The sequence below is a fragment of the Tupaia chinensis genome, unplaced genomic scaffold (assembly GCF_000334495.1).
Source record: "Tupaia chinensis unplaced genomic scaffold, TupChi_1.0 Scaffold000647_1, whole genome shotgun sequence".
Lineage (NCBI taxonomy): Eukaryota > Metazoa > Chordata > Mammalia > Scandentia > Tupaiidae > Tupaia > Tupaia belangeri.
In genome coordinates this window covers 3545112-3567232 of record NW_006160168.1, presented here as the reverse complement: position 1 = coordinate 3567232, position 22121 = coordinate 3545112, and the positions used below count along the sequence as shown (strand labels likewise).

At 40.8% G+C, this 22121-nt stretch overlaps 1 protein-coding gene across 1 annotated transcript in view; it reads right to left on the bottom strand.

Annotated features, from left to right (window-relative positions):
* The window catches only part of ITGA8 (integrin subunit alpha 8), a 216940-nt gene extending 216700 nt beyond the window's left edge, over positions 1-240 (bottom strand). The window contains 1 exon segment of the mRNA XM_027776251.1: positions 3-240. Coding sequence (XP_027632052.1) covers positions 3-61 — 59 coding nt within the window. The 5' untranslated portion in view covers positions 62-240.
* Between the last annotated feature and the right edge of the window lie 21881 nt (positions 241-22121).

The window sequence follows — 22121 nt, the reverse complement described above, 5'->3', positions numbered from 1 at the left end:
AGAGGGGCGCGAGCGGCTGTGCCCGGCTCCCCCAGGGACCGCGGCGGGCCCCTGCAGACATCGCCCTGTGCCCGGGCGCCTGCTTACCAGGGAAAGGGCGTCCAGGACCCGGTGAGGCAAAAGTAGGGTTGTGCCTGGCAGTCCCCAGATGCCCGGGTCCCGAATCGATGCGCGCGGCGTGCCCGTGGTGACAGTCCCTGCGTCTGCTCCCGCCTGCCTGCCCGGCGGGCTCAGGGGCTGTCGGAGGGGATCTGCGCGCTTGCCCTCCTCCGGCAGCAGGCGGGGGCCGGCGTGCGCGCGGCGCCTCCTAGCGGCCAGTCTGCGGACTGCGTGCGGGACCTGGCAACTCCGGGCTGCCCAGGTCCGGTGGATAGCAGGCGCCTGTTAGGGCAGCGGGATTCCGACTGCAGCTGCATCTGGAGGATAACCTGAGTCTCGCTTATGCTACTTCAAGCTACTGCTTTAAAAAGCAATGCCCCACAATGGACGAGGGTGTGCTCCAGTGTCCTCCCAAACGGGCGGTTTTTATGGAGTGGAATGCTTACCTCACCAGCAGGAGAGGTAGAGCACGAATCTTCGCATCACCTCTGAGATCTGAAGACCAGTCCAGGTCTAGGCATGCGTTCAATCTGTGACCAAGAGTTAAAAATTGCAGCCTAGGGACCAGCAGCTGGCGTAATGGCTATGTCACTGGACTCCCACGTAGTCGACCACAGTTCGAGTCCTGGACCCGTGGCTTAAACTCACGCCAGGCTTGTGTACGTGAGTGTCCAAGATCCAGAAAGGAGACTGGAGGAGAGGGGATTGCGGTGTGGCCATCGTCCCTGAAGGGTGATTTCTTGATTTCTGTCTCTCTGTCTCGCTCTGTCTTTCTGGGGAGCACACGCACCCTATAGCAAAAACCTCTCAAAAAATGACAGCCTAACAATTCCCTCCTCCCCAAGCTCTCCCCACATCACTGGCAAAGGTAACTTATACATGAAGCCTCAAGATGTTATTTAGATCTTTCTCAAAGGCATGTTGGACAAATTAGATGACAGTGTGGTACGTCTCGCACTTGTGTGACTGTGCAGACTAGTAACTGGGAACACTGAAACTGACAGTTTACCGGCCACAGGGGTAGAAAGTGTAGGTTGGAAACTGCAGGAGCTCACACTTCAGTTCCAATCCACAGGTTTTGGTATGTCTCCTGCATGAAGAAGAGAAGAATGAGTAAGTAGAGAAAGATGAAAAGGAGTACACAGTCAATACATGGTCGACCTTCTGTATCTGCAGCCTCAAATTTGACCAACCCAGGATCGAAGATATTCAACAACAAAAATTAGTTGCATCTTCACTGGACATATAGGACCTTTTTTCCTTGTTATTCCCTAGACTGTATAGTACACAGCTATGTACGTTGCACTCTTACTGTGTTAGGTACTGTTAGTCATTTAGAAATGATTTAAAGTATGGTGAAGGATGCACCTAAATAAAGGACTTGGGCATCTGCAACTGTTGGTATCCCTGGGAATCTGGAATCAACCTGCCTCATCCCTGCCTCATCCCCTACAGAGAGACCACCTCAGGTGCTCTTGCATAACATATGGTCTTCCAGGAGCACAGGACTAATACTAGAACAAAGCAGAAAGCAGTCAACAGGATCAGGCTGGAGTGAGGTAAAAGTGAGGTTCAGAGACAGCAGTAAGTTATTTCCGAGGTATTTTAAGGCGATTTGATGACAGATGTAGACTTAGGTAGGAATTTGAAGAGGAGGCTTAGATTCGGGCGTTGTGGGAGGAGGAGCTGAGAGAGTATTAAAGACACGAAGTAAGTGATGCAATTGTTGCACATGGGATTGGACTAAAAGGAAGACGTTAGGGAGTAGTGGAATACAGGGCTGGTTGGATCTCCTGGGGCAGAGAGTCTTAAAAAGGGGAACATTCAGTGAGGCAAAGGGAGCAGTTCTAGAGCAGGGATGTGTCCATAGGGATTCAGGAAGTTTAGTGTGAGGATGTGTGTGTGTGTGTGTGTGTGTGTGTATAAGTGTGTGTGTGTGTGTGTGTGTGTGTTAGGGAAAGGAAGCAAAAAAGCTGTTTCCCAAATGCATTGAGAGATGACAACCCCAGCCTGGTTGACAGAAGGGGGTGGGGGGGAGGGGAGACTACAAATGTTAGGAAAGGAAAGGATCAGAGGGCAGACAGCAGAAGAGTCCCAGGTAAGCTTGAAGGCATCAGCTTAGAAGATAAGGACAACAAACAGTGGCAGTGGGCAAAGAGACCGTGCGGGTGCGTTCAGAGGCAGTGTGCAGAGAGATAGTGTGTGAGGTCCTTGAAGACTGAATGTGAGTCACTAGCCTGACATTACCAGCAGGGACTGCAGTTTGGAGAGCAGGTACTATGACGATGCTGGTTTGGGAGTCTATCCAGAGAACCATCTCTAAACCCACTGAAAACCTGGACTTTCTTATCTCCTTCACATCAGAACACACTTGGAAGGCTGGTTTGAATTTTACCTTTGGAAGCTGTAGGAAGATGTAGAGTGTCTAAATAGGTTGAGAGGGGCTGGCCCTGTAGCCTGGTGGCTAAAAGAGCTGGGTTCCACATAACTCAACTGTGGTTCAAAACCCATCACTGGTGGCTTGAAAAACATGCCAGGCACATGTGTATACATGTCCCAAATCCCAACAGAAATGGGGAAATGGAGGAGAATGGATTGCGGAATGACCAAACCCCATTAGGGGGTTGTTTACTCCCCCCCTTCTATGTCTCTCTCTGGTGACTATGCATACCCTTTGGCAATAACAACAACAAAAATAAGTAGAAAGTGATAGCATGATAGCATATGGACCTGACCCCAGTAACTGACTTACTGGGCAGAAGTAGCTAGGCATTACTCGATGCTTTGATTTGCTCAGAGCACCTGGGATTACCACTTGTCCCCACTTGCTTATTTTCCTGGCATAGTTCTTACCCTTTTATTTTATTTTTTTGAAAGAGAAAAAAAATTGTAAAGTTTATTCTTTTTTTTTTAATTTTTATTTTTTATGAGAGAGGTGGACAGAGGCAGAGATGCATCTCCAACAGGGTCCTCATGTCGCATTCCACCCCCCAGTCTCAGCTAGTCTGGATGACAAGTGTGTACCTAGAGTGCTTAGGGAGGTCCTGGGATGAGAACTCATGACCTTTTCCATGTGGGGCCAGTTGTATTTACACTGCACTGCTGCCTGGCCCCAAGGAAATCATATCACCATAAAACTGCGTACATTCTTGTTCTTTTCTTCCACAGCACACTTGCTCTTGACTTATATAAATCTATATTCTTTATATCGTCATGTTCCATTTTACAGATGAAGACATTAAGGTGTGGGAAGGTATAGTGAGGTGAACATTCACAAAACAGGTCAGTGGTACCAATTTAAACTCAGGCCTCTCAGGTGCCCAGACCAGTTCCTCATGCTACTAGGTCTATATAAAGAATAATTTTTTACAGCTCTGATAAAATCATGAAATGTCACCTTTCTAGAGGTAGAATGCCATTCTGGCCTGAACCTATGGGCCTGGCTGTACATAGTGCCTAAGGGGTGGCCTAAAGTAGCTGTGTGCTTTTCTAAGAGGCCTTGCAGAAAGGTGATGGCACTTTGGTATTCAAAGAGTGGAGAGAAAAGCAAACTGACTCATAGCTCTTTGACCTCCCTGGGAGGCCCAAAGCTCCAGAGAGTAGTAAATCTCCCAGGAAGCTGGTCAGGGCTGGGGGGTGGGTAGGACGGCAGGACAAAGCCAACTACAGTCATTGCAGGGAACAGATAACTCTGGATAGGTGTCTTGTTCATTTCAGCATTCTGACACATGGAACCATGCCAATCAGTAAGATATGGGGCATTGTCAAGAAACACATGGATAGTGACAGGCCTCATGCTGAATGAGAAGTTTGACATTTTAAAGATCTACTAGCACTGATTTATTTGTCAGAAAAGCAAGTCTGGGAATTGTTTATCATGCATGTGAGTATGTGTGTATGTTTAATACTGGGAAAGGTATACAGAGTGGTTTCCTTAAAAAGAAAAGAAACGAACCCAAAGGTCAAAGATGGAAAAGATTTGGCTCAAAATTTCCAAAAATAAACAAGTAAAGAGCACCACAGGAAAAAATGATCTCTGAGTTGTACCATGTTCAAACTACTTAAAAATAGAGATATTATAGCATTTAACCAGTTAGTGCATACTTTTTAACCAAATACGTACATAACATAAGGACCACTTATTATTTTTGATATTAGTTCTATTTCTTTTTGTTTTAAGTTTTTTCTTTTTTCATGTCTTCCATGTGAGAGATAAGGGAGAACCCCAACAGGGGTCTCAGTGCCACGATCTACTCTCCCCCTCAGCCAGCCCTGCATCATGGGCACACTTGTGCCCTGCATACTCAGGAAGGTTTCTGGACATGAATCTGGAACCTTCCCACATGGGTCAACCTTGCAGAGTGTCACATTTTTCTGTTGTGGTACAGTCCAGACCACTGAAATCTATTTCTTTATATCATGAAATGTGATCATGTCCATACAAAAGTCCTGACATGTTGATCTCATTCATAAAACCACCTTTTTGATACGTCAACGAAACGATTTATGAAACAAGCCAGTGTGAATGCAGTGTGCTCTTAAAGGGTATGCCAGCTTTAAAAATGAATGCACCAAAAATGGAATCTATGTCCTCAATCTCTTCTGGTATTTTGGATAATCGAGATAATCACGGATTTTTCTTTAACCCCCTGCACTGAGTTTTCCTGCAATGGTAGAAACAGCAGACTAGTAAAAACTGATTAAACTTGCCAAGGGGAAACAACTTTTCAGTCAAGAGTCTCTGCTGACATAAGTGTATGTCTGCAAATTTTCTATTCTGGTCCCTAGAGGGTGAATTTCATCATAATAAAATATTTTTTTCCTTTTTGATGATTTTGTTTATAATTCTTTTTTATGATTCCCCTTCATGATTTTATTAGCCACTTTTAAGTTAAAAGTGCAGCAGCAGTGGCCCCCCGTGTTGGCAGAAGTTCAAGGACAGCCAAAGTTGGTTCAGCTGAAAGAAAGTTCCCACTAGTCAGAACCAGATTCTGACTTGATCTCTTTTTAGAACAAGCCTTTAAAAACAGCTCTGCTTTAAACAAACATAGAAGTAAATAAAACGATTCTTCCTCTAAAGGAAAGGTAATGGAGGAAAATTATATTCTTCCACAGTATTGACGTTTGAGGATAAATCTTCCTGAGAGTCAACATCCCTGGGGAAGGTGAACTTAATATCAAGATCTTGAATGGTTACAGGGTTCTATTAGAGCCCATTAATTCCTGAATCCTGAAAAGCCTACACATTCCAATGGGTTGTTAGCGTGAGCCATTTAATGACTATTAGCCAGGCAGATGGTGTCATGGTTCTGTCACTGAATTTTCATGGAGTAGACCCCAGTTCAAGTCCCAGAATAGGGGCTTAATACACACATGTGCCCAGTATCCTAAGAAGGGAATGGTAGAAAAGGAATTGAGTCATGGCCATTGCCCCAAGGGGGTGATTTCTCACTTTCTGTCTTGCTGTATCTCCAGTGAGTGCACATGCTCTGTAGCAAAAATCTATCTCTCTAAAAAACAAAACAAATGACTATTGGCCAAAATGGCTAAAGGAAACTTCTAGGGGTTGGGGAGAGGGTCCAGAACTCACAACATCTTAGTCATAAGTTTGGAGTCCAGCAACTGAAAAGTCCAATTCCCCCCAGGGCTCATGCTTGAAACCAGTACACAAGGGAGCTATAGAACATAGTTAAAGGGACTTTTTTTATTCCCTAAGTCCTTATAAGGTTCTAGGGTTCAGGGCAGCTTCACTCTGGTCCTTGAGAAAGAAGCCATTTAAAACAGAAAGAGAAGGAGTCTCCCAACCCTGCACATGCCAGGAGTTGAAGGCAGAGGCTCCTTCAGGAAACCTGAACAGCTGCAGCAGCAATGAATTGTGGTTGCTGGGGGAGCAGGAAGCCATGGCTTTCTTTTTTTAATTTATTTTTTCTCTTTTTGGAGAGGTTTTTGCTATAGGACGTGTGCGCTCGCCAGAAAGGCAAAGAGAGACAGAGAGATAGAAAGAGAGAAGTCACCCCCAGAAGCAGGCACATCCTCCTTCGTTCAGCCCTAGGGGAAAGTTCTGGAGCTCAGGAGGGACACTGACAGTCTCCTCCAAAAAGGTGGAGAAGCCAGGGAGGAAATCCTCCAGTCGCAGGTGAGGGTAAAGGCTGCAGCTTCTGACTTATTCACTGATAAGAGTGTGTTAAACCCCAGGCTAAGCTGCTGTGTTTACTCTGCCTTTAGAAGACACCAGGAGTATGCCTAGGGCTGCCCACTGGTGTCTGTGATACCATTCACGTGTGTGGGATTTTCCATGGATTTTGAGAAATTATTTTTCCCTTGTGAAAAATTATTTAGCCTCACAACAATTGAGATGAATCTTACAGATGGATTTAAAAATATTTCTCATTAGAAATTTCAAAACATTGTTAATCTCCCCCACGTTTATTAAAAACTTCTTTTTTTCTTTTTATGTCTGACTGCTGGAGACAGAGAGAGAGAGAGAGAAAGAGAAAGTGCGAAAGTGTTCCCCAGGAGAAATGACCACACTGCAATCCCTTCTCCTCCATTCTCCTCTTAGAGTTTTGGGCATGCACCCACACTTGCCCAGGTGTGTTTTTCAAGCCACTGGGTCCTGGATTTGAACTGTGCAGTCATGTGGGATCCAGTCACCTTCACTCCATGCCATCTGCTGGTCCTCCAGGTCTTTCCACTTTTTAAAAAGTTTTATTTTACTCATGATAGATGGTGCGTGTGCACACTGTACACACATGCAAGAGAGAGAGAAAAACATCCTCAACAGGATTTTATTTTGTTGCAGTTCCTTTCCCCCACCCTCCAGCTGGGGGTCTTGGAACACATGCACACACCTGGTGTGTTCAGGTCACTGGGGCCAGGCATCCTGACCTGCACTTGGCCTTGTGGCTTCCAGCATTATAGTTCGACATGCTACTGGCTGTGCCACCAGGCTGGGCTTTGAAGATTTTTATTTTCTTGTTACAGTTTTGCAAATCATTCCATAGTTGATAGAAAGAGGAGAGAGAGGGAGGGAGGAAAGGAGGAAGGAATAAAAACAATTATAAAGCAATACTTAATATTTTCTCATTTAAGGATACACTCTAAATCAAATGTCCCTATTGTCCATGGAAAGCCTATGTTCTACTTAGCCTGATTTGCCTTCCTGATTTTGTTTGTTTGTTTGTTTATTATTTATTTATTTATACTTTTTTCCTCTCAGCAAATATGAACACTAACTACACCGGGCGCATGTGTGTGTGCCCAACATCCAGAGAGGAGGATGGAGGAGAAGGGATTGCAGCATGGCCATACCCCCTGGGGAGTAATTTCTCACTTCTGTCTCTCTGTCTTTCTGTCGAGAGAATGTGCCCTATAGCAAAAACTTCTTCAAACAAAGAAAAAAAGAAAAGAAAAGAAAAGTTCAGTCATAGCAGAATTCATCTGTGTGCACCGAACACATAGCTCCCCTTTGAAATGTCATATTTGCCACCTATGGTATCCGTGTGTTCCGCCACCTGTGTAACTACATGGAAAGGCCTCCTACTTTTCATGGAACTGTCTCCCACAGTGGCAGCTGCCAAAGTTATCCACAATGGTGGCGATGATCATTTTAATTCTCTCCATCTAGGAATGCCTGTGTCTCTTTCCAGGGCTGACAGTCTTCAAAAGAACAACTTGAAAGTTGGAAGTGAATTTCTTGTCTTCTACTTAGGTTGCCTAAAATGTGACTGACTTAAATTGATCTTCTTGGCTTTTACTGTTTTGACTTATTAAAAAATGTGTCCTTTTCCCAGACACCTCTAGACACTTGCATGAAAAATAGAAATATGACGGGTTAAATTAAAAACAGCAAATGAAAGTTAAAATACTCTTAGAGTGGAAAAAGAAAGATTCCAAGAAGCATCACTTGGAAGTAGGACAAAAAAATACAACAAATACATGAAAATTAGCCCATTTGTGGACTGGTTTGCAAGGAGGACTTGTTCAAAGTAGATATTAGAGTGACTTCCTACAAAATCCCTGAAAATCTATTTGCCACTTCTTATAATAGCATATCCAATCAAGGAAACAATTGTCATTTCTGGGAGAGACAGAATCTAAATGATAAGTCTTTTTATAGTGATTCCAATACATGTCTAGTGCTTAGTCACCGTGTTATCTGACTCATTTGCATCTCACTGACAGGAGGTGAAAGATGAACCCTAAACATAATTATCATTTCTTTCTTGAGTTCTCAGCCCTGCTGTCAGATATCATATAATCATCTTTGGGAACCAGTGTTATTCATACACAGGGACTCACCATACTGTAGAGGTTAAGAGCATGGATTCTGTGCAGGCTACATGTGTCAAAATATATCCAAGGATCCATATGAAAAACAATATACGTATTAGTCATTATTATTACTTACACTTGGTTAGGGACTACTAATAGAATATTGTTATCGTTTACTTTTTTCTTTTTTATAATTGCCAGAGGGTGTATATACTCACCAAAGAGAGACAGAGAGAAAGAAGAAGAGGGAGAAAGCACCCCCAATGGGGCGCAGTCATGTGGCAATCTCTTCTCTTCCATTTGTCCATCTTGTCAGGATTTGGGGCATGCATACTCACATACCCAGTGTGTTTCCCAAGCCACCAGGGCCAGAATTTGAAGTGTGGTTGGCTGTGAAGGATCCTGCTCCATTAACACTAGGCCATGAGGTCAGTCCTCAGTGATGTCTTTTGCTTTTCAATTGCCCAGATATTGTCTATCCATCACCAGGGACGGCAAGTACTCACTAGTTGCTGGAACTTAGCCTGGAAATTGTACTTGAGCGTTGAACCCTGCTGTCTTGGTCAAGGTGTCTCAGTTAATACTCCTTTAGATAATAGAGGTATAGAGAGGTTACCAAATTATCTTGGGCCTTTTGAGGCATATGATCAATATTTAGGAATGTAAATTTGACAGTTATATGAGTAAAGAGAAAAACAGGGAACAGTTAGTATATATAGAACCCATATGTGAAGAAACAAAGCTCAGAATTAGGTCCGTGAAACATGATGTGGATAGGTAGATATAATAGACATGAAGGAAAAGCCAAACAAAGTTTGTGATTGGCTGGCAGAAAAGACAAGGGAAGCCCAGCCCCAGTGGTGTAAGTGGTAGGGTGTTTCTATATGAGGCTGAGGCCACATGAGTGGCCCTGGTAAGGACTCTGGACCAGTCTGAACGGAACTGGGCACAGTGTACGCACCTGTCATCCTAGCTAACTGGAAGGCTAGGGCAGAAGATTGCAATGGCCAGACCCTGTCAGGAATGCCCATCTTCTCTCTCTCTTCCTCTTCACCCTTCATACACTCTCTGTCTTGTGAAAAAAAGAGAAAAGGGAGAGACAAGAAAGAGTAATCAATAGTTTTTATTTTGTTTATTTAAAACTTTTTTCTTTTTTAAGGTTTTTTCCATAGGCCACATACACTCATCAGAGAGACGTAATCAATAGTTTTTATTTTGTTTATTTAAAGCTTTTTTCTTTTTTTAAGGTTTTTTCCATAGGCCGCATACACTCATCAGAGAGATAGAGACAAATACAGAGAGAAGGAAAGTGAGAAATTAGCCCCACCCCCACCAAGGGAATGGCTACATCACAGTATCTTCACCATTCTCCTATCGAGATTTGGGGGATGCAAGTACACGGGCCTGGCATGTTTCAAGCCACTGGGTCTAGGACTAGAACTGAAGTTGGCCATGTGGAAGTCCAGCACCTTAACCACCATGCTACCAGGGGCCCTAAATTAAAGACTTTTTAAAAGTAGAAGTATAACAAATATAGGAAAATCACAAAATAGAATGTGTTATGGATTATCACCAAACAAAACACTCTAATAATTACCACCCAGGTAAAGAAATACACTATTACCAGCATCCTGAAAGCTCCCAGTCATAAACCCCTTTCCTTCTCAGAGCTAATAGTTATCTTAACTTTGAAGTATAGCTTAGTGTTGTCTGTTTTGAGCTTCGTATCATTGAATCACACAGTGGGTCCTCATTTGTGTCCTCTTCCTTTGCTCAACATATTTTTGAGGTTTGTTCATATTAGTGTATACATCAGCAGTTCGTTATTTTGTATTGGTGAGTAGAATCCCACTATATAAACACATGGTGAATAATTTATTCATTCACTTTTTTTTAAGGGTTTTTGTCATAGGTGTGTGTTCTCACCAGAAAGAGACAGTGAGAGGGAAAGTGAAAAATAACCCCCCCAGGAAGAGTGGCCATGCTGCGATCCTTTCTCCTCCATTCTCCTCCTGGGATTTTGGGCACACATGCACACACACCCAGCATGATTTTCAAGCTGCCACCCCTGGGATTCACACCGTATGGGAGTCAACCATATGGGAGTCCAGAGCCTTAACCACTATGCCATCTGCTGGCCACATACATTCACCTTTAAATGAACATTTGAATTGTTTCCATGGGGGGGGGGAGTTTACAAATCATACTGCCCCGACCATTTATTCCCATGTCTCATAGTACTCATCTGCACGCATCTTGATTGGGATTGTATCGAGGGATGGACTTGCTGGGTCATAGCGTATTTATTGTTGATTGTTGTTTATGTTTAATTGTTTTCTTTTGAATGTGGCTGTATTAATATCATGCTGATGAAGTCCTCCTGTCTTAATTGGTACATTTGGTGGATTTGCTTCTAATCTAGTTATGAATAGATTTTTCATTTAAATTTGCCATCTTACTATTTACTTTCAATTAGCTCTAGCCATTCTTTAAGCTCTCCTTTCTTGCCTTATTTTAAACTGATGACATATTTTCATTATTTTGTTTTATTTCTATTAGCTTTATAATTTCACAATCTTTTACTATTCTTTTAGATGTGTATCCTTTTTATATTAAATTCTACTACTATAAATAAGTATTTTTGATTCCCAGAAAAATTTTAGAGATTTTAGAATATGCTAATGTCATTTATTCTTTCCTAATTTATATGCTATTTTATCATATATTTAGTTTTTTAAAAATTTTTTTATTTTTATTTTTTGGAGAGGTTTTTGCTATCAGGCACATGCGCTCGCCAGACAGACAGAGAGAGACAGAGAGACAGAAAGCGAGAAATCACCCCCCCAGGGGCAATGGCCACGCCGCAATCCCTTCTCCTCCATTCTCCTCTTGGGATCTCGGGCACGCACGCACACGCATCTGGTGTGAGTTTAAGCTGCTGGGTCCGGGACTCGAACTGCGGTCGACTACGTGGGAGTCCAGCGACATAGCCATTACGCTAACTGCTGGTCCCATCATATATTTAATTTTCAGGAAGTTTAACCCCACATGATATTATTATTACTCTATATAAACAATACTTGTCTTTATTTACCCACATAATTACCCTTTTTGTAGCTCTTTGTGTTTTCATTTGCCCTCGACCTAAAGAACATTTTTTAAGAGTCTCTCAGTGGAGTTTACTGATAATGAATTCCCTTGGTTTTGGTTTGTCTGAAAATGGCTTCATTTCACCTTCATCTTTGGGGGATGTTTTCACTGTATACAGAATCTGGCATTGGCAATTATTTATTTGTTTGATTATCATTATTATTATTTAACATTTTAAAGATATCATTCCAGTGCCTTCTGGGTTTTGTTTTTATATTAAGAAGTCAGTTGTCACTCTAATTGTTCTTTCTTTGAAGATAATATCAATACTATCTCATTTTTTTTAAAAAAAGGCTGTTTTTACCATTTCTCTTTGCCTTTGGTTTTTTAGTGATTTTAATATGATGTGTTTATATCTGACTTTATTTATTCTCCTTGAGGAAATAAACATCTTGAATCTATAGGCTAATGTCTTTGATAATTTATTTTTTTAAATTTTTAGCTATAATTTCTTCTTTTTTTTTTTTTTTTTGGAGAGGTTTTTGCTATAGGGCATGTGCACTCGCCAGAAAGACAGAGAGAGACAGAGGGGCAGAAAGCAAGAAATCACCCCCAGGGGGGATGGCCATGACGCAATCCCTTTTCCTCCATTCTCCTCTCAGGATCCTAGGCACGCACGCGCATGCACCCTCTGTGAGTTTAAGCTGTTGGGTCCAGGACTCGAACCACGGTCGACTACATGGGAGTCCAGCGACATAGCCATTACACTAACTGCTGGTCCCAGCTATAATTTCTTTGGTTATGGTTTCAATCACTTTATCTCTCTCATCTTTTTTTTTTTTTAAATCTTTATTTTTTTCTATCAGCAAGTGACTGAGAGATAAAGAAACAGAGGGAACCAGCAGTTAGCATAATGGCTATGTCGCTGGATTCCCACATAGTCGACCATGGTTCGCATCCCAGACCCGATGGCTTAGAACTCACGCTGGGTGCATGTGCGTGCATGCCCAAGTTCCCAAGAGGAGAATGGAGGAGAAGGGATTGTGGCGTGACCATATCCCGGGGGGTGATTTCTTGCTTTCTGTCTCTATGTGTCTCTCTGTCTGTCTGGCGAGCACACGCTCCCTATAGCAAAAACCTCTCAAAAAAAAAAAAGAAAGAAAGAAAGAAAGAAACAGAGAGATAGTACTAAAAGGGTCTTTATGCATATCCCCAGCCTCGGCCAGACTTGGATCATGGGCACATGCATGCCTGGTGTACTTGGGGAGATCTCTGAACATGAACTCAGACCCTCCCCCTGTGGTTCAGCCTCATATAGCATCATGTTTTACCAGTGGTACCACCACATAGCCCTTCTCGCACCTCCTCAGTCTCCAATCCATACATGCTAAACCTCCTCATCCATATAACCTGTGCTTTTATTTCACTTTGACATTTTGTACTTGTTCGACCCTATGAGTTTTATCTCAGTAGTTTATTTTCCAGTTTACTGATTATCTCTATAATTGTGATTAACCTGCTGATAAGTCAGTCCATCAAGTTGCAAATTTTGGTTGGTCGATCCTTATGTTGTAGAATGTCAATAGGTTATTTTATTTTGAAGTTTCCAGTTTTCTGCCCAAGTTTTCAATATTGCTTTTTAACTCCTTAAATATTTGCGGAGTTATTTTAAAATGTATGTCCTTTATTGTCTCTGTTATGTGCTTCAGGGCATAGAGGTGTGCTTGTACTTCTTGTCATTTTTTTCATGGGTTTTGCTCATATTGTCTCCTTGTATGACTCTCACCAAAGAATATTTTAAGATTTCAATGTTAGAGTTTATATGTGAGAAATTATGGAAGTAATTTGAAGCCTAGAATGATGCTGTCTTCATCCAAGCGGAGATTAACTCTTATTTCTGGCTAGCTGCTGTGATCACTATCTATCTGTCTATCTATCTATCTATCTATCTATCTATCTATCTATCTATCTATCTTATATTTTTTTAGGTTTTTGCCATAGGGCACATGCACTCACCAGAGAGCAACAAAGAGAGCAAAAGTGAGAAATCACTCCCTCAGAGGGAATGACCACACTGCAACTTTTTCTCCTCCATTCTCCTCTCAGGACTCTGGGCACGGCTGCTTACACACTCAGCATGATTTACAAGCCACTGGGTAGAGGACTCAAACTGTGGTCAGGCATGTTGGAGTCCAGTGCCTTAACCACCACACCACTTGCTGGCCTCCATTAATATTATTTAATTACTTTACTTAATTTTCAGGGCTTGAGATGGTTTGAACCTGGACTTTAGTTCCTGGAAGGGCCAGTCTATTTTTTGGGAGATTTTTTGTTATAAGGCACAAGCGTTTGCTGGAGAGGGAGAGCGATGGAGAGAGAGAAATGAGAAATCACCTCTCAGCAGGGATGGACATGCTATAATCCCTTCTCCTCCATTCTTCTCTTGGGATATTGGACGTTCACACACAGGTACCCAGTGTGAGTTTCAAGCTGCCAGGTGAAATTTACACTGCAGTCAGCCAGGTGAGTGTCCAGTGCCACACCACTTACTGGCCCCAGAGCCAGTCTATTTCTAATTCATTCTTAGTCTTTGAGAATAAGCCTTTGGGGGTCTCAAACCTAAGTGGGGGATATTTACCATCAAATCTTTATAAAATCATGGATTTCAATTTTTCTTGCTTTTGTTCCACAAATCTTTCCCAACCCCACCTCCAAGTATTCTGTTTTCTTAGAAGTACAGAAGATTCTTATAGTGAGAAATGGCTCCAAACTTTGGCTCCTAACTCTAAATTTCCTTCTTCCTTTGGGAATTGGCCCTACAGCACTTTTTTTTTTCCAGCACAATTTAAAGTTCTTTTAATGCAAGGAAAAGAAATCTTTAGTCTTTCTTCCCAGAGGTGAGTGGGCAAGCTAGGGCACCTTCAGCAGAGTTCGAGATGGGGACTTCCCTCCTCCATCCTCACCCAATACTGCATGGAGTTACAGGCAGCTGGAGGTGACACAGCCAGAACTGCATGGAGTGACAGGCAGCTGGAGGTGACAGTGCCAGATCCTGGGGACCAGGGCATCAATAGGGGGCATGGGCAGGACAGTGACTTATAAGTGCTTCAGTACCTTTAAGAGCATTGAAAAAATACTTTGTGAATATTTTCTAGTTGTTCTTAGCTGATGTGTTAGTCTGAAATATCTATTGGGCTGTCAGAAAAGTCATAATGTATTTTTTGTAACTTTTCTATGTAAAAACACATCATGAATTTTCTGACAACCCAATAGTTTGACATTACTAGAAGCTAGAGAATTTAGGTCTGAATAATTTGGATGAATTAGTGTTTCTACTAGAAATGGAAAATTCTAATTTGGGACTTGGTTTAGGAAAGATAATTTAGTATCAGATATTTTGGATTTGAAGAAATGTTTATATACACATGTGGAACTGTCCATTAGTTGGTTTAAAATACAGTGAAGAATCTCCATTAATAAGCCAATTGATTTTGCATTAGATTTCAAAATATTTACCAAAGAAATTACCTCTTGCTTAAAGGGCCCAAAATACAGAAAGAATGGGTACCTTTGATGCTGATGGTTATTAATATTTATTGATGCTTTATTTTACATTCTCTATGAATAATGTCTTTTAATATACACTTAATTATTTCTATTTTTTCAATTAAGCAATCTTGGCTTGATGAAGTTAAGGAATTTTTAGGAAGTTACACATCTTACGGGTGGCAAAATCACAGAATATATATCAACTTTTTCCAGTGCAATATTTTTGTTTTTCTAGGTTTGGGACAAAGCACTGCCATCAGATTGTGAAAGTCAAAATAATGACCCCAAAACCAAGTGCTACCACTGAGAAGGCCTAGAACCAACAACACCTTGATAACCATGGCATAGCTAGGACCCAGGTCTAGGTTTCTAATCCCACCCTCCAATAAAAAGAAGCAGGTCCATCAGAGAAATGGCTTATTTTAGGGCTGAAGTAGATAATATGCAAGTTTAACTGGTGTTTATTATAATGCATAAAATAAAGAAGAATTTCAGCCTAGATAGGCAGTCCATAGCACAATGGACTACAGAGCTGGAAGCCACATGACAACCATGGGTTCATATATCCGGGCCAGACTGAAAACACACTAGGTATGTATGTGGGCACCAAAGATTCCAAAGACCCTGAGGGCTGGGGAAAACAGATTGTTGTGTGGTGAAACCCTGTGGAAGATTCTCTCTCTCCTTCTCATGCATGCAATACACTCTCTGTTATTCACAGAACAAAAAAGGAGAAGTAGAAGAAAATAAAAAGAGAGGGCTCAAAAAATAAATGGATACATTTTTGTTAAAGGGACACAGGAATCCACTCGGTGCCCAGGTTTGTGTGATCTGAGCCAGGAGAAGCCGGGAATGGATTGTGGTGTGAGGACTGTCCGGATGCACCTCTTTTTCTCTCTGTTTCTCTCTCATTCCTGGAAGAAACACATAAATATACTTTAAAAAAAGTTCAAGAGAAAATATATTATAAAAGAACTATGCATGGATTTAATTTTTTACATCAAAATAAATTCGTAATTTAATTTTATTTTCCCACAAACTTTTGAAATATCCTCATCTGTATAGAAGCTACCTGTACCATGTGTTGCAAGTTTTCCGTGAATCTAAAACTATTTTAAAGTAAAATGTGTATTTAAAGAAAAGATAACTAAATTGTGTGTTTGGTAAGTTTTCCATGTGACTTAAATATTATTTCTCTGAATTTTCCAAAGATAAAACTCATTGCATCATTTTGGGAACAGTTTTGTTGTTGTTGTTTGTCTCTCACTGAGCAGAAATATTCTTGTCAGTATTCTGCAGGAACCCTAAAGTTTAGGAAGCCTTGGGGGACAGCAGGACCTTCTGAAAATTGAGCATGTTTATTGGGATGAATGAAGAAGTACTGGGGGTATACTCTTATTATTGTGACTATGATTATTATTAATTTTATTGGCAAAGTGAGTCTGTGTTCGTCAAAGAGACAGAGAGGAAAAAGGAGGAAACATAGCAACCTCCAGTGAGACATGGTCAAGCTGCAATCCCTTCTCCATTTTTCTGTGCTTTTGGGATTTGGGGTTCACATATATACACATACCCAGTATGTTTTTCAAGTCACTGGGGCTGGGATTTGAACCACAGTCCACCATGTAGTATCAGATTCCCTTAACCTCTCTTAACCTCTGGGCCATGGGACTGGTCCTAGAGATAGTCTTTATATATATATATATATGAAATTTTTGCTAGTGGGTGTGTGCATTCACCAGAGAGACAGTGAGACAGAGAGACAGAAAGTGAAAAATCACCCCCTAGGGGGGATGGCCACACCACAATCCCTTCTCTTCCATTTTCCTCTCTGTATCTTGGGCATGCACTCACACCTGCCCAGCATGAGTTTTAAGCTGCTGGGTCTGAGACTCGAACTGTGGTCGACTACATGGGAGTCCAGTGATGTAATCATTACGCTGTCTGCTGGTCTCCCTGTAGGTATTCTTTAAAGATACATTTGTAGTTCCCATATTTGAAACTTCTCCACAGTTTTATCCCTCTCATCTTCAGTAGTCTTTCTCTCTGTGCAGAGAATATGTGACAATCCCTGAGAATATTTGTTTTTAAATGTTTTAGATTAAATCCCTATTGTCTTTTTCCTTTGAATCCTCTTTTCCCCTCTTTTCCCACAGAGAACTGACAGATTTTTCATTTTAAGATTCTGTTACTGAACCAGATGATCCATTTTGATCCTCGGCTTCCCAGACACATACACTCAGACACAAAAACAAAACTGCCCATGCCTTGGATTTAACAAACACTTCTACCTCTTTTCTTCCAGACCTGTCAGCTGCTTTGTTCCAACAGCACTCAAAGCAGCGCTACAACTCCAAACCTCATTTCTCCTGGATTTTAGGGTTGGCTTTCAACCAAGAGCTTGCTCCAGCTGTGCTGGCCCTCTGACTTCCTTAACTGTTTCTTCTTCTTTACTCCTGTTTCGAGAGTTGGGGATGGAAAAAGGAGATTTCCTCATCCGTTCCCACAAGTGTTTGTCAGCCATCTATTTTATGTCAGCCACTGTTCTGGAAGTGAGTAAGGCAGGCAAAGTCCCTGTCCACCGAAAAGTGTCATTCTAGTGTATGGGTAATAATCAGAGAGCACTCTCTATTCCACAAGAGTCATTTCGTCCTTGTGATGTAGACACTTCTGTTACCTTTACTGAGACGTGAAGACACTGACTTACCGAATGCCATGCAACTAGCTAGTGATGGAAGTACAACTTCAATGCAAGTACTCAGATTCCAGAATATTCCAATTCCTAACTCCTATAATACTGATACAATTGTTTTTTGGTAGATCCTGTCCTGTTTCTATCTTTCTCTTCCCACTCTAATATATATATATATATTATGTATGTATACAGCTTTTAAGAAATATTTATAATATCTCCTTTATAAGTTCTAATCAGAAAAAACAATTCTTTAAGTAAAATGGTGCAATTAGCATTCACTAGTTGCTTGTGGAGTACTCATCACCTTTCCTATTTCTGTGGCAATGCTCCCCCTCACACACACACACTCCCTTACACCTTCCTCCATCACACTTGATTCAGGTGGTTCAGGTGGAATGCAGCCATCATCAACACTATGTGTGAGCTCTGATTAGCATAAGCCAAACTTAAGTCATCCTTCTGACCACCGTTTAGGACTTCAGGTATAAACCAATCAGTGCATGGCATTCAAACAGCCATAATGACATCACATTCAAATAGTTATTCAACTAGAGATGGTAGGAGATGAGGCTCTTTCTCCGGATTTGGGAAAGAGGATGTTCATAACACTCATTGCTGTTGGAAGCCATTGTGGAGGAGGGTAGAACTGAAAGAAGCACAGATGAATGGAGTCAGAGACTCAATCCGACGAACATCTGCCTTACTTCTGGGCTCTTTGGTAATGTGAGTCATAAATGCTCTTTATTGTATAGGTCGCTTTTAATTGAGTTTCTTTTACTTTCACCAGAAATAACATCATCTGATATAAATAATTTATTCAATTTTAGGCCTGTAAACCCTAAAAATTTAAGTATTTTTAAAAAGAATTATTTATTTAATTCATTTGTTATTATTATTTAAAAAAAAATTTATGACCAGCCAGAGAGAGAACGGGAAAGTGAGAAAGCAAGCCACCAGATCCAGGACTCCTGTGGGAATCTAGCACCTTCACATCACGCCACCTGCTGGCCCCCTTAAATATTGTTTTAAGAGAAAAATTTCATGTGAAATTTTATGGAAGTCTGAATTATCCAGAGACCTTCAAACATCCAGATAAGTTTATAAAAAAAATTGAATCTCTGACTCAATGTGGAGAATATAAATAAAATGAAGTAAAATGCATGTAGCCTGGGTAAATCCTTTGTTCCATTTATGCAGACAATCAAGGTTATGAGTTAATGGTTTGGGACCAGATGTAACAGATGCTCACTTAATTGGCACACAATATGCTGGTCTCTAATTGTAGCGTACAATTGTCTTGGATTCTGTTGCTAAAAACACTCCTGTTTTTGCCAAACAACACTGTTTTGGAGGTTTGCCACCACAAACACAGAGAGCTTGCTGTGATGAAGATTTGTGCTTTTAGTGGGACCATAGGACACCGCTAGATTATAATAACGTGAGGGGGAAGACATCAGCCTGCATGTGTTCAATTTATCACGCAGTAATCACTAGATTTAAAGGCACAGTTTCATTCTCAGTAAAACATAACTAAGAGCGAGGATAATAGTGATGTGCTTTGGATTTTAAAATGCACGGGACGTTTCATTCTGAGTGTGTACATGTCCAAGGACATTTTTTTCCATGTCCAAATTAATGTTCCATGGGGATCTTAGCCTGTACAGGACAGAAGGCCAAAGCTAATCAAGAACCAGTTGGGATGTAGCACAGGAAGGCTCAACTTTTACCAAATTCGGAAGGCATAGTTTAGAGAGGAGTTCACCCTCTAATCTGAGCTATTCTCTTATACTTTCAACTTCTCTATTAGTTTTGTTAACCCAAGATAGCTCTTTAGAAATACACAATGAAATCTAATCCATTCTTAGGGTATAATATTAAGAAAATAGAGGTCTTCCTGTCAGTGGTTAAAAACAGAAATGATGAGAAGCTTTTTCCTTCCATTTTTGTTACTTTTAACATTACAGTTAAAATTCATTCTCAACTGTCATCATGACAGTTGAGACATGAATAGACAAAGTCATAAAGTTATCCCTGGAGGAATAAATATATCTGGACATCTGCTCTATAAAACTCATGAGGCTAAAACTCATGTAGAGTGTGAATGCAACATCATAGGAGAGCAGAGCTCAGGCTCTGAACAGATTATGCTCCAACGGTCAGTTCTTAGAGGTTTTGTGGGACTTGGAACACAATTTCTGATAGGAATAAATATGATTGTCAAATGTCAGCCCACCTGATTTGCTGAGAATGGCCTCAGTGATGATGCAATATAGCACAGAGGCCAACTGCAATGAGTGAAGGTGCTTCTGGGGGGAAAAGGTTCAAGTTTTATGTTAGCTGGCTGCAGTGGGAATGAGTGCTTCTTGCAGTTCTTTAGGGACATAAGCAGAGCAGTGTGGTGAGGACTGTAATGGATGAGAATAGACAAGACCTTGGGTATGGAAAGGAGTAGGATTGAGGGGACTGCGAGAGGAGGAGATGGCAGTGTTAGCAATTCAGGGGATTAGCTCCTAACAGCATCAGCTCTAAGGTCTCTGCTTGCAACTCATCTCTTCTTTTCTTTATTCTTTTTTTTTTCTTTTAGAGATATTGTTGCTATAGGGTGTGTGTGCACACCAGAGAGACAGAGAGACAGAAAGTAAAAATTCCCCCCAGGGGGGATGGCCTTGCTACAATCCCTTCTCTCTTCTCTTCTTGGGATCTTGGACATGCACATAACCACACCTGGCCAGAATTTGAAGCCACTGGATCTGGAACTCAAACCACTGTTGACTATGTGGGAGTCCAGCAACATAACCATTAATGCCATTTGCTGGTCCTGCAACTCATCTTTTTTAAAATTTTGTGTCCTCAGACAACATCAAGGATGTAGACTTTGTCTAAGGTCACTTCAATGACACAGAAATGAGGAGGCATTAATTCATCATAAAGAATTGGAGATTTCCAGTGAACACAAGCCTGGACTCTTCTGACACTGTGAGCTATAAAACTCTGATTCCATTGACCTCCACAGATTTCTATCTATTGGTATTTTTAGCACTCATGACTATCAAGAAGGAAAGTCAAAACAAAACAGATGTCTAACATCATGCTGAATACAAACGCCACTGCAACACAGGTCTTACTACAATTTCATCTTACTTGAGGTATACGGATACTGACTTCCACTGAAATATGAGCAAATTAAAATGCTCTCTTGTTCATTTGTAAATTTTAACTTAGTTTAATTTTTATTTTGGAAACTATACTTTTATTTTTACAGAAAAACATAGATACACATCTTTTGTGTATTTCGTCTGTGTGAATAAAACCCACCTACAATGAGGTACAATACATAAACTTTTCTCAAGGAAAAGGATCTAAAGCTTTCATAAGTTCCTCAAAGTGTTCATGACCCCAGAAAGGACAAGACTTGCTGCTTTACAAAGGACGAGAGAACAGCCATTAATTATGGATCTACTTAGAGATGATATAGCGTGAGGGATGGTTTTTGCAAAGAGTTGGGGATTTTTCAGCAGCATTCAAAATGGGAACATTAGTACTTATTCATTTGAAAGTACTAAACACCTCCATTCCATTTTAAGATGACAAAAAAATATTCTTGTTGGGCTTTAAATCCATGACTGTGTAGTTTATTTTAAGAGAAAATATAGTTATAAATACATAATATATTATAGGTATTATTTAAAGGTACATGTGTATGCGTGTGTTAGCAGAACTAATAATAATGCCTGATTATTAGGATAACCCCATTAGACTCATGGCAGACCTTTCAACTGAAACAATTCAGGCAAGAAAAAAAAATGGGATGACATATTTAAAGCTCTCAAAGAAAAACAATTTCAGCTAAGAATACTATACCCAGCAAAGTTTATTCCTTAGTTGGTCAGGAGAAATAAAATCATTTCTTTAGATAAACAAAAGCTGAAAGAATTCACCAACTGTAGGCCAGACCTTCAGGAAATACTTAAGGGAATGCTACACTTGGAAACCTAAAGGGAGATAAATAGAAGTTAGTGAAAAAAACAAAAAAAAAAAAAAGAGAAAATGACCAGACTAAATTCACATATATCAATAATAATCTTGAATGTTAATGGACTAAATTCTCCAACTAAAAGATACAGATTGGCTCAATGGATGAAAAAGCTGAAACCCTCTATGTGCTGCTTGCAAGAAACACACTTCACTGACAAAGTTATAGCTAGACTGAAAGTGAGGAGTTGGAAAAAGCCATTTCATGCAAACATAAATGGAAAAAAAAGGCAGGAGTTGTGATATTAATATCAGATAAAGTAGACTTTATGATAAAAAGCTTAAGAAACAATGAAGGACATTCCATAATTCTAAAAGGATTCATTTATTAAGAAAATATAATAATCATAAATATTTATGCACCTAATGACAGGAAACCCAA